The sequence below is a fragment of the Myxocyprinus asiaticus genome, chromosome 1 (genome assembly GCF_019703515.2).
Source record: "Myxocyprinus asiaticus isolate MX2 ecotype Aquarium Trade chromosome 1, UBuf_Myxa_2, whole genome shotgun sequence".
Classification (NCBI taxonomy): Eukaryota; Metazoa; Chordata; class Actinopteri; order Cypriniformes; family Catostomidae; genus Myxocyprinus; species Myxocyprinus asiaticus.
Genome location: NC_059344.1, coordinates 49114311 through 49127373, shown reverse-complemented (window position 1 = coordinate 49127373; position 13063 = coordinate 49114311). Strand labels below are relative to the sequence as shown.

The 13063-nt window shown below is 39.6% G+C and overlaps 1 protein-coding gene across 3 annotated transcripts in view; it reads left to right on the top strand.

Moving 5' to 3' along the window:
* LOC127447163 (TP53-binding protein 1-like) overlaps positions 1–13063 on the top strand; it is a 31736-nt gene that overhangs the window by 1223 nt on the left and 17450 nt on the right. For 2 of the 3 annotated variants that reach the window (XM_051708800.1, XM_051708784.1), the window contains exons 1-18: positions 167–306; positions 1081–1286; positions 1451–1532; positions 3129–3201; positions 3339–3400; positions 4006–4125; positions 4221–4275; positions 4366–4526; positions 4626–4752; positions 5480–5568; positions 5648–5847; positions 5962–7279; positions 7398–7514; positions 7700–7900; positions 9069–9135; positions 9392–9475; positions 10780–11092; positions 11195–11254. In XM_051708800.1, the coding sequence (XP_051564760.1) occupies positions 1107–1286; positions 1451–1532; positions 3129–3201; positions 3339–3400; positions 4006–4125; positions 4221–4275; positions 4366–4526; positions 4626–4752; positions 5480–5568; positions 5648–5847; positions 5962–7279; positions 7398–7514; positions 7700–7900; positions 9069–9135; positions 9392–9475; positions 10780–11092; positions 11195–11254 (3309 nt within the window). In that variant the 5' untranslated portion in view covers positions 167–306; positions 1081–1106. Of the gene's footprint in view, positions 1–166; positions 307–1080; positions 1287–1450; positions 1533–3128; positions 3202–3338; positions 3401–4005; positions 4126–4220; positions 4276–4365; positions 4527–4625; positions 4753–5479; positions 5569–5647; positions 5848–5961; positions 7280–7397; positions 7515–7699; positions 7901–9068; positions 9136–9391; positions 9476–10779; positions 11093–11194; positions 11255–13063 lie in introns of those variants that run through there. The other variant, XM_051708792.1, reaches the window with a different exon arrangement.

Below are 13063 nucleotides of genomic sequence, written 5' to 3'. Positions count from 1 at the left end.
GAAAAAGAACCATTGAGGCCTTTTAACATCTGCGCAATACGAACTTCCACTACAAATAACAAAATCCCGCCTCAAGCGTCCTCTCTCAGCCAATCAAAAGAGGTTTCCTATAAGTTTGGTTGAGTCAAGAACTTTTCTAACCAATCAACGGCGAGTATTCCTGCAGGGGTTTTGCCGCGAAGTGCAGGGTTTCTCCAGGGATAGGCTGTGAATGTATACAGGAGTTCTGTGCACTGTATGCACTGTAAATTGTTCACACATCCACTTGTCGTGGTTTAAGATGCCAGGGATCCAGCAGCTATTCAAGTAAGGAAATCAGTACTGTTGGGCCGTTTGTTTACAGGAGGGGCTGCGTTCTGTCATTGCAATGCTAGTTACCCGCATCGCTGTATGCGCACATTCCTCGCGAGAAAGCTAAAAGAAAATGTTGTTTATGTTAGAAGACGCTGTGGAATTAATTCATGAGTTTCTTGCGTGTCTTAGCGTATCGTTTGTGCATTTCGTGTGTTCTTTGATTGTGTTGATTTAATCACGCATGCTGGGGAAACTCAGTAACGTGAAGCAATGCGCAGTCTCGTGCTGTCGCGTAGCAAGAGGTCTCGCGTGCTCTCAGCATACAGACATTATATCACATATACATTTAACTTTTATGCAAAACATCTTGGTAATCGTGTTCTGTCTAAGACACATCATTAAGATGTTACATTTGAACTGCATACAAATGTCTAGTTCCTTTTGATATGGTGTTCTTCCTGAACAGATGTTGTGCAGGAGTATCTATATTTACATTTAGTCATTTAACAGATCCTATTATTCAAAACGCCTTACAAATAAGGAACATAACAGCCATATTATCAATACACACACACACACAAAAAAAAGGAGTGATTTTCCCATACCTGGAGTGGAACCTGGGCCACCTTGGTGAAAATCAGGAATCCTAATTGTCTAGAGCATTGTCAGGTGGTCTTTGCATGCAAAAACATGACCCTATTTCTTTGATTTTATTACATCATCTATTTGCAGATGTCAATCAAACACTTTTATTTGGACTCATCTCCTCATTCTCTGTGTATTTAGACATCTGCTAACCCTGTCCCACCCTTATGGATCCTGGTGAGAGTGATCTTGATTCAAGTTTTCCCCAGACAGAGAACCCCTGTCTTATAGTCGAGGACTCTCAGCCTGACAGCGTGGCACTGGAGGACGACCCTGATACCAGCTACCGTGCTATTCTCGCCCGTCGCCTCTCCAACCTTCAGCCAACATCTCACAGCCCTGTGCTGGTGAGGCATCAAAGGCCATAGCGGCTTATGGCATCCTATCTTAATTGTTTATAAGACCTTTATAGTATAGGATTGAATGATTTTTGTGTTAACCATCTGGCTTCACATTGGGGTAAACAAATGGCAGAATAAGTGACTTGCTACCTCCCACTATGTCTTTGCAGGAGCTGATTTCTTCCCCTACTAAAACACATTGTTTGCAAACTGACAGTCAGATTGATAAGAGCGACAATACAGCCCACTCGGGTATGTATCTTATAGTGGTGGTGGTTATTTTAAATCAGTGTCAGTGACACAAGTCTTTTGAATCCATTCATCAAAAAGATTTGTTCAGATTTGTTCATTGATTCATTCATTGATCATTTCTACAAATTACACCTTTGTGCTAGTAGATGACACCAAATGATCCTCTTTAACATTTAGAAGAAGAGTCATTAACGATCCAAAACAAGTCTAATTGTCCTTTATATAAATTTGTGTGTCTACAAATCTACTAAGAGACTTCAGCACTGCAGAGTGTTTAAGCATCTTAAGCCTTTTCCCCACTAATGACAACAAAGCATATCTATCATATTGTACTCTTGTGCAACTGCTGAGCATGAATTTTCTATCAAGCTATACAAAAAAGACAATGATACTTGCCTTAAAATAATAATGAGTTCCAATAATGTCCATATGTCATTGCAATTTGTGGTCATCACTCACTTTTATTCATAATTTTTTCAGCCCCTGAACTGAATGAACGACATCCTCCTCTCGTTCAGCTGGTCAGCATATCCGCATTCACAAACGACATGACTGATTCATTCAGTTTGTTCGTGAACGAGATGGCTGTTGGCTCGTCTTCTTCAGACTCAAAAGACTTACTTCTAGTTCAGTGAATGGGTGTATTCGTTCAGTGGGTAAAACGAATGATATGCTCCTTCACAGCCAGTACTCTAATGCTATTGGCTATAGTCACGCTATAGTCAGTCTTTAAAAGCAGTACAAGGCAACACAAATGGAATTAGCATGTCTACGAATGTACGAAGACACTTTAAAAGTAGAGTTTAACACCATAACTGTTTTCGCCACAAATGGCAGGTCTTATTTTTCTCAATAAGTTGTCAATGATGGGCTTCATTTTTACCAAGACACAGAAAAAGTTCAAGAAAAGCCTAAATATCTTACACTGTGCATCAAAGCACAACATATCCATTCGTAATTCTTGTTATTTTAACTGTATGGTCTGTCATTTTTACACATTCATACATTGGGCATTATGTGCATTCCTGTAAACTTGTCTTAGTGCATTTCACCTTTTTCTCTCCTTGTTGAACGCAATTGACTCACATGCCAAACTGAAGGAAAGACATGCCTTCTCTCGTTCAGTTGTTCAGCAGATTCTCATTCACGAACCAGATGACCAAGTGATTCATTCATTTTGTTTGCGAACGAGTTTACCAGTACTGTCAGTTTGTTTATGAATGAGACATCTCATCTCGTTCAGACTCAAACGACCAGCTCGACTAGTTCAGTGAAGGGTGTCTTCGTTCATCGGGGTAAACCTTTCTCAGCCCACACTCGAATAGCATTGGCTCATGTTATAATCAGTCTTTATAGACAAGAAAAGCCACCAAAGCAGTCTTGCAGTTCAAACTTCAGCTCATTGGCTTCAAAAGGGAGAGATGTCAGTGAATGAGAAATATGAGTCAGTGTATGGAGGTCAACAAGGACGATTAGTTTACTTAAAAGATATGTTCAAAAAGACAGATTCATTCAGGAATGAAACATCGCTAGTATCTTACCTAAGATTGCTCATTGTTTGTTTACATATTTATAAATACTTTTTTTCTGTTTCAGATCATTTGCAGTCCAGCAAGGGTCCAGCAGCTACAGAGAATAGTCAAGTTTTTGAATTTTGCTTTCCAAAAAGGTACTAAAACTATGCTGCAGATGTTGAGTCATCTTAACACCATTTACATTTTCCAAGCTGAGAGAAATATTTACATTTCATAAACTGCTGTCATGTTTGCTTTTATGTGGTATCTTAATTCATATTTGTTCACGCAGAGGTGTTAAAGAGCACATGGAGTCTGAAGCCAATTCCACCGCACACTGCACAGAGACACATGGTGAGATATACAACCCCATTTCTGAAAAAGTTGGGACAGTATGGAAAATGCTAATAAAAACAAAAAGGAGTGATTAGTAAATTATTTTCACCCTGAGCTTTATTGTGAGCTTTATTGAAAGCACTACAACAACACATTATTTGATGTTTTACCTTGTGAATTTTTCTTTTTCTTTTTTTTATGTATATTCATTTTAAATCAGATGTTTGCAACATGCTTTAAAATAGTTGGGACAATTGAGTGTTTACCACTGTGTAACATCACCGTTTTTCTAATAACACTTATTAAGCATTTGGGCATTGGAGACAAAAGTTTAAGTTTAGCAAGCTGAATTTTCCCCCAATCATCCATTATGCAGGTCTTCAGCTGCACAATTGTACAGGGCCTTCGTTAAGCGTTTCATTACACGCCACACATTCTCAATTGGAAACAGGTCAGGACTGCCAATTTAGTACCAACACTCTGCTTACACAGCTATGCACCTGTAATCTGGGCAGTATGTGTTTTGGCGTTGTCCAACTGGAAAATGCAGGGACATCTCTGGAAAAGACAGCATCTGGATGGCAGTATATGTTGCTCCAAAATTTGTTTTGATCTGTTCACAGAGGAGATGTCTCGGTTTGGTCTCCTGGAGCTGTCAGAGTCCCAGGGTGTCATTGATGAGAAAGATGAGCTGGATGGAGCTCCTGCCAATCAAAGAGACAGCCAGAAACCTGCCAGCCAAAGTATGTTTACATATTCCTGAATCCATCTGATCTTCAGCCCTTGAGAAGTTTTAAATAAACTTATGTGATTGGCTTTGTTTCTTTTCCTCTATCAGGTGGTTTGAAGAGTTCAGAAAGGACATCAGGCTGTCAGGATGAAAGTTCCAGAGGGCAAGCATCTTTTTCAGACTGATGATGCTAATGATGTTGTTACAAAATTTATTCAGCATGACAGTTGTAATTTTCTTGATCTTGTTATAGGTCAGAGGTCAGTCCAAGCAGCCTTTCAAGGCCTCCGGATGGGGAAAGCAGGAAGCTCAGTGTTCAGGCCATTCTGCACTCTCAAGTACCGGACAGTCAAGAGGATGAAGATGATGAGATCATTTCCTCTCAGGATGACCTGTTTGAAAATGATAGAAATGGTGTGTGTAGACCCAAGTTTATCTAATTATTATCTGTTATCGCCTAATAATAGATTTTGTTTGTTTATTGTTATTGTCTGACCATGTTTACCATCACAGGCACTAGGGCAGAAAGCAGTGTTTCAGAGCTTGACAAGGAACAAATGCCAACATCCACTCCTGCACATACTCTTCGCCTGCTTCACCTGTCTGGTCAGGGAACACTTGTGCAGGAGAGTCTTTCACAGTAAGTGTTTACTCATAGTACAATTTGTTGATTTGTATTTTCGGTTGAAGGGGTAAAACTAAGGATCCATTCTAATTCTGTCATTATCTGCTCGCCCTCATGTTATTCCACAATGTCTTTCACAATTTTCTTTCTTTCATGAACAAAAGTTCAGCAGAATGTTGACACTGCTCTTTTCCATATAAAGCTTGCATGCTCCAAAAATACCACCATAAAAGTTGTCCATATGACTTGCGCTATAGTTGAAGTCTTCTTTGTATATAAAAAGAGTGTCAACATGCTAAACTTCTCAATAAATCATATGGGTTAACCTGTTGATGCTCTTTGACCCCACCCATGGGTTTGACTTTACTTTGCTTAAATGAGTTCACATTTACTATATAGTGTGCTGTTCATAATGTTGACAAATTATACATCTTTATAATATGTCAACATTATTAACTCTTTTTTTTTTTTGACTAGACTATATAGTATATGTGAACTAATTTAAGCAAAGTGACATCAGTTCTGGGAGGGGGGCATGCACAATAACAGGTTAAGAACTAGATGAGGCGAAGTGATTTTCACTTTTAGGTTAACAAATTATTATTATTTTTTTAGAAGTTTTAACCCCTTTGTCTTAACTGCTGATGCACTTTGCTCTGTTTTTCTCTCTGTACTGTGACCAACCCAAAAAAATTAACTATGAAAAAAACAATAACTGGCCTATGTTTCTTCATTTCATTAGGCAATCTGTTGACTTTGTGGCGGCCACTCAAGACAATTTAAGCCAGACACCTTACATTGTCCCAAATTCACCCACAGAAAAAGAGCAGAGTAAGTCTGTTGTACATATAGATTAGGCTTTTGTGATGTAACATGCTTTTTAAAAGCACTCCCATATAATTTCATTTAGATTATAATGAAGCTGCTGAATCCCCAATGGACACATCAGGCCCCCCTGAGGACCTTCCACAAAGGAGAGAGGAGGAGCCAATGGACACAGACCCCTGTCCCAAACCACAACCCACAGCCTCTACCCCAGTGTCCCAAAATTCCCCTGTATTCGTTCTGGAGAAAAGCCTCTCTGTGCCTAGCCAGCCTGAGTTCTCACATGTAGGCATGAACTATTAGAAGTAACTTTGTATTCAGTCTGTAGCACTCAAATTTTACATCTCGTGCACATCCTTTTGTTTATAATGTAATTCTTATTATTTTTTATCAATGTAGGACGTGTTTATTTCCACTCCCAGCCTTGACCCTGGGAACAATAGTCAGGGGACAGAGGCCCCAAATAAGAAGTTGCTTCACCAGAACAGCCCATCAGTAACAGAGTCAAGATTCCCCAAGCAGACTGACCCACCAGAGAAGCTAACAAAACCTTCAAGTAGCTCTTCACAGCCCTCAGAGGTTGCTGCGTGTTTTCAGTTGAACCTTAGCAGTGACAACAATAACTATTCTCAGAAAACTCAAGCGTTCATTGTTGAGGAGGATAGCCAAGCCACGCAGATTGAGGAAGAGAAAGCAACTCTGGATGTTGACAAGAGTAACTTTGGCCCTAAACACCATTCCCAAAATACCAGTAAGAATGGCATGGACCCAGAGCCTGGTAAAATGTCAAATTCACAAAATAACTCCCAGGTGCCTGTCTCCAAAAGTACAAGTGCTTTACCAGAAAGGGAAGAAGACTGTAACTCTCAAAAGCTGCTTTCTCAGTCTGTTATTGGAGGGAACCAAAGTAAAATAGCTTTCGGTGCCACTCAGTCCCAGCAACCCGTCAGTGCTGAATGTGTTTCAGACACCCCTTCTTCACCACAGAAGAGTAAAACCTTAGATCTGACGGTCACCAGCTCTTCACAAGCCTCACTGACAGAGGGCAAACCTGCGAGCTGCACTCCCATCCCTGTCACCACACAGTCTCAGTCTCAAACTATCCTGACTGTGTCCTCTCCAAAGAACACTGAGAATGCAAAAGGATGTGTAAGTCAAGTCCAGAAACTCAGTCAGCCTATTATTCACAGCCACAGTGTTATTACAGACAGTGTTAGAAATACTGAAGAGGAGGAGCGGATGGATGAAGATGACATCCAGAGTACAGGGAGGGGTGAAGACACAGGACTTAACCTGGCCTTGTCTCAGAGCCAAGTGCTTTCTCCAAAGCCCATGGAAGATGAGGAGGTTGTGGAGCAGGAGGAGAGATCCCAGTGTGACTCCATCAAAGATCACCACTCCTCCAGCAAAGAGGAGAGCTTCAGTGTCATGGTGCTTGAGGAGAGCCAGAGGGTCTCTCAGGAAAGAGTAAAGAATGGGAGGTCACAGCCATTCATAAGCTCCTCGCAACCTATGAAGAGCGCCATGTTGGACAAATGTGAGCCCACTACAAAGATCTCAGGGTCTCAGCCAGTGAGATCAACTGAGGTCTCACCTTTACAGCTTGAGAGAGCGAAGTCACAGAGCATAAAGCCCACTGATGCAGGACAGCACAAAGACCCAGAGAGAATGAACTCGGACAATGATGCCAACAAAAGTCTAAGCGACAGTTCTGGAGGTGGGATTAAGGCTCGAACAGATGATCTATTATCCTTGGCTATTATGTAACCTGTCTTCAGTAAATCCAACTTGCTGTTTTCTGTTTGTTTTTTGTTTTTTTTTCCTTTCCTGGCCAGAGCTTCCGTTTCATTTTACTTTGCCCAAAGAGGGCGAGCTGATCCACCCGGCAGTGAGTGCAACTCCTCTACAAATTAGTCAGCTGAAAAAGACTCCGAGACACAGCACTCCGATTGGTGGGTGTCCCTCTCCATTCTTTGCATAACACTTGAATATATGTGTTCTGATAAATCAGAATGCCAATCTGATGCTGCACACTCCTCCCTCCTATCTTTCTTTTCTTTGTTGTGCTATACCAATAGCTCCTGCTTTTGAAACTTTTTTTTAACTGCTTTTTTCATGCCATTTTCATCTTTTGCAGAGATGACCTCATTCTCAGAGCCGTCAGAGGGTGATGTTACCAGGGAGACGACCATGGCAGCCAGTGAGATTTCGGTAGAGGAGAGCAGAGAGGGAGAGGAGCCAGTCACTGTGGAGGGAGATGGGAAACTGAGTCTCAGGATGAAACTGGTGACTCCGGTGGAGGAGGGCAGCTCGGGCTCCGAACATTTCAGTTTGCAGAGTAAAAACCTTTCCATTTTTCCTTCTTTCCTTTCTTTCCATCCTTCCCTCCTTCCTTTCTTGCTTCCTTACTTCCTTTCCCTTTCTTTCCCCTTCCTTCCTTCCTTTCCCCTTCTTTCCTTCTTTCCTTCCTTTCCCTTCCTTTCCCCTTCCTTACTTCCTTTCCCCTTCCTTCCTTCCTTTTCCTTACTTCCTTTCCCTTCCTTTTCCTTACTTCCTTCCTTTCCCTTCCTTTCCTAAATGTCTCTCCTATCACTCCTTCCTTCCTTTCTTCTTTCTTTCCTTCCTTTCCTATATGTCTCTCCTATCACTTCCTTCCTTTCCTAAATTTCTCTCTTTCACTCTTTGCTTCCTATCTTCATTCCTTTCCTAAATGTCTCTCCTATCACTCCTTCCTTCCTTTCCCCTTCCTTACTTCCTTTCCCCTTACTTCCTTTCCCTTCCTTCCTTTCCTAAATGTCTCTCCTATCACTCCTTTCTTTCTTTCTTTCCTTCCTTCCTTTCTTTCTTCCTTTCCCTTCCTTCCTTTCCCCTTCCTTTTTCTTTCCTTTTCCTTCCTTCCTTTCCCTCCCTTCCTTCCTTTCCTATGTCTCTCCTATCACTTCCTTCCTTCCTTTCCTAAATGTCTCTCTTTTCACTCTTTCCTTCCTATCTTAATTCCTTTCCTAAATGTCTCTCCTATCACTTCCTTCCTTCCTTTCCTAAATGTCTCTCCTTTCACTCTTTCCTTCCTATCTTAATTCCTTTCCTAAATGTCTCTCCTATCACTTCCTTCCTTCCTTATTTTCTTTCTCTTCCTTCCTTATTTTCTTTCTCTTCCTTCCTTATTTTCTTTCCCTTCCTTCCTTATTTTCTTTCCCTTCCTTCCTTCAATTCTTTCCCTTCCTTCCTTCAATTCTTTCCCTCCCTTCCTTTCTCTCACTCTACCAAAGACACATGCTAAATACTGTATATAATCATAAAAATATATATTTTTCTCTTTTTTTAAAATTTTTTTGTGAATTGTTATATACTGTTTAGATGAAGATTTCAGTTTTTTTTTTTTTTTATCTATACATTTAAATATGTGTAATTTAAAGTAAAATGAAGTCAATGCATCCTAGTGATATAGTTTGTAATTGGTGTTCAGCTTAACACATTTTTTTAAGCTTGATTTTAATGCTTTGCAGAACCACCATTAATGGATGAAGAAGGCTCTGTCTCCAAGGCTACCACTGTTGCCATGGCTGTAACCAGGTAACCTGTGGTGGTTGCTATGAAAATGCTTATCTGTGGGCTGGATTAATTTTTCTTCTGTCACTCACAGCTGCTGATTCACTGCCACAGTATTATAACACATCTGAAATTCAGAGCGTTAATGATGACCTAGACCGTAGAATTTAAATAATCCAAATACTGATCTAAGTAGCAGGAAACAGAAATGGATAGAGAGCACTGAAGTGCATTGGGGGCATAACGTGCTTTATTTGCCTGTGTTTTGTCTTTCTTCCAGTCCATCTGTGTTTAGCCGTGTGCGGGAGGCCCACAGGCAGGTCCAGGTGGAGGATGATGTGGAGTCCAGTGATCTTCCTCTCAGGTATCACACTCCTCAGAAAACAGAATGCAATGTCACACTTTCAAATGCAGTACTGCCATCTGCTGTTCATTGGAGATAAAGGTTTTATAGGAATAGTTTAAACGTTGTCATTATTTGCACCCCTTCATATTATTGCTGTTGTTATTTTTTTTCTGCGCAACGCAAACTGAGAATTTTGAAGAATCTTTATGCTGCTGGGATAGTTCATAGTAAAAATGTCTGGCAAGCTGAAAAATGCACCATAAAAGTAGTTCATACAACTTGTTTGCTATATTCAAAGTCTTTTAAAGCCAATGAATAGTTTTTTGTGATAAACATACTGAAATTTAAGTCATCAAATTACAGAATACAGACATCTCCAATAAAAATGTTAGTATTTCATGTGTGCTTCATAGAAGACATTGTTAAAACTTGAAAATAACTATCAGTAATAACATTAACAAACATTAATACCTTAGGTTATGTTAACTAATGATCAGTAAAAGGATAATTAGTTAAAAAACATTTAAATAGTTAAGAATAACATTTTATATGAAAATATTGTAATATATACTTATTTGAATGTTCATATACACTACTATTCTAAGCATACTATTTTCATGGCTATGGAAGTTATTAGAATGTATTATCAATATATTTTTGTTTACCAAATGTACATAAGGTGATCAGTCAGTGCTGCTATTGTAGGGACACAGATGTTCCTAAATAAAATTGTAAGCCCTGTGCCAAGAATTGTATTGGGCGCAACTGACCTTAGAGTTCCGTTGGTGTTGGATATCTTTAGAAGCTTTAAGTAGGTTTGATAGTGCCACTCTTGCCTAGTCAGGGTTGTAGTGAGCTGTAGAATGGAGAATGACCCAGTTGCACAGCTCAAGGTTATCAGTTTTTTAGGGTTTTTTTGTGTATCAGAGAAGCACAAGTTGAAAATCTAAATGTTTAATTAAATATTATAATTTGTGACCATTATTTAAAGAATTACTCCCATCCCTGTCACCACACAGTCTCAGTCTCAAACTTTCCTGACTGTGTCAAAATTCATTTGATTAGACACCATTTATTTTATGAAATTTAATTAAACTGTTGTGTCATGTGTTTTTGCTTAAATATTAACCGTGTGACACACAAAATATAAAATATTAACCGTGTGACATAAAATGTCCTGGAAAATTGTGCCTTGAAAAGAGAGGGAACCCTGGTTAGATTCTTTTTCAGAGAATCTTAAGTGAAACATTGCAGTCAGATAAGATGTACTTTAGTCTTTCGAAGCTTCTGTCTCTAACTTGTTTTTCTTACCACTCCTCCAGCAGGCAACAAAGCCGGCCATTCAACAGTTCCCTTAACACTAATGACTCAGCACTGTCTCCCAATCGTCCGAGAGGAACAGTGGGCAGCAGAACCTCAGGCAGAGTCAGTGAAGCCGTACTGCATCAGTCACTGCATCCTGATGGTTCTGAAGCAAACTCTGAGCCACTGGTCAGTGGCCTGTCCTCCCCTAACAAAGAACAAGAGGTCCCCAGCACTTCCGAAATGCCGTCCCCCCGAACCCCTGTCCGACAGAGAGCTGTGTCACAACAAACTAGCGTGGATATCACCTCGACTACCAGCCCACCCAGCAAAGTGAGACAGTCACTCAGAATACATTTAGACAGATGATGAAATGCATTTAAAAAAAAATTATATTTTTAAAATATAATTCCCTTTTGTCTCTTGGTTTGGCAGAGAGCTGTGTCTCAGCAGACTAGTTTTGATCTGTCTGGACCACACAACCTGTCTGGCAGGGTAAGAGATCCCACTTAGTTGTTATGATGATGCAGATCTTTTCGAAAAGCCTTCAAGGTTATACCAGGGACTTTATTATAGAAACTTCCTATCTTACGTCTTAAGTTAAGTTCTGGGATGTTCAAGTCAGCGTCTAAACCTCTAATAAAGAAATTAAGTTGAATCCTAACATAGAGCGGTACCATTGAAAGTCAGCTAAACTTCCATGAATCAAGATCAACCAACTATCATTTATATATTTAAAAATAACTTTCATGTATGCATTTAATAGAGTTAATATCAACTGTTCAATGGTATGTCGTCCTCTTTGTTTTTCTTTTTTTTTTCTGGTGACACCCAATAAAACCCAAAGCCAATTTTGTCAAATTAAAGAAATAGTTCACCCAAAAATGAAAATTCTCTCATCATTCCCAGATGTGTATGACTTTCTTTCTTCTGCAGAACACAAATTGTGAATTTTAGTAGAACATCTCAGCTCTGTAGGTCCATACAGTGCAGGTGAATGGGTGCCAACATTTTGAAGCTCCAAAAATCACAAAGGCAGCATAAAAGTACTCCTACGGGTCCAGTGGTTAAATCCATATCTTCTGGAACGATATGATAGTGTAAAAAAGAGAAGAAAGGGAATCTGGATAATAATTTTCATATCCGTTCCAGAGCGGAACTTCAATAAATTGCCCTTGAAGGTCTCTGCGTTGTTCTGTCTTTTCTGAGCGCTGAAGTAAATCAATTATTGTTAATTCACACATTTAATTCCATTATTCATTTTATCTGACTCCAATTTTATATTAATCTGACTCCAATTTTAAGTTGACCTCTAATTTATATTTAAGCTCAAATTAATTTCTGATCATTCTTTTAATTTAACATTTTTAGGTTATTGATTACTCTAAATCCTCTTCTATTCATTGTCCTTTTGATCTTTGGAGACTTACGCCGGCCGTTATTAAATTACGTAAACCTCCCGAAAATGGATAGCCAGTTCCGTTCTTAGTCAGTGGTTGTAGGGTTAACTAATATCGTCTGGTTTGGCTTTTCTCATAACCAGACGATATTGCCGCTTAGTCACGTACATACAACTTGCTAAGACGGGCGGTGAGCAGTGACAGAGTCTTTAAATGGCTTTCTCCTACCCGGTTGTCCTGAGTGGTTTCTCCTATATTAAAGCTCCAGTTTGGTCTACCCTGGTCTATTGAAATTCAAATCCTACCCGGCTGTCCTAGGTGGTTGTCCTACCTGGTTGTCCTGAGTGGTTTAAATTCAAACTGAGAGTCTTTAAATGGCTTCCTCCTATATTAAAGCTCCAGTAATGATTTCAGAGGAATTCAGAATAAATCAAATAATAACAATTTATTTGTCAGGTAGGATATAAAACATTGTTGCAGAAATTCAAATCAAAGCCAATTTCACATGATCAGAATAAACAAGCATTACTAAAAATAAAAGACAAGTCAAAGAAACATACCTGACAAAACTACATGCAGCGGTACAGCATGGGAGATCTGTATACAGATTCCCAGAACTTCATGCCAACTTTCCTTAAATATCCAGACAGAATAAACATTGTGTACCAAATGGTATTATCCTTTGAACAATGAGGATTTGGGGGTGAATGGGTTCTTGACTTCCTGGGGTTTAACCTTGTTAACATACAGGAGATAATTTCAATTGTAGGTCAAGGAGGGGGAGCCACCTCCAGAATTATGCAGTTTTTGGCAAAGAACTTATAACTTTGTTACCATTAGTTTTATCAACATGGGAAAGAGACCACTATACCAGTCGCACAGAGACCTCTTAAATGATATCAAA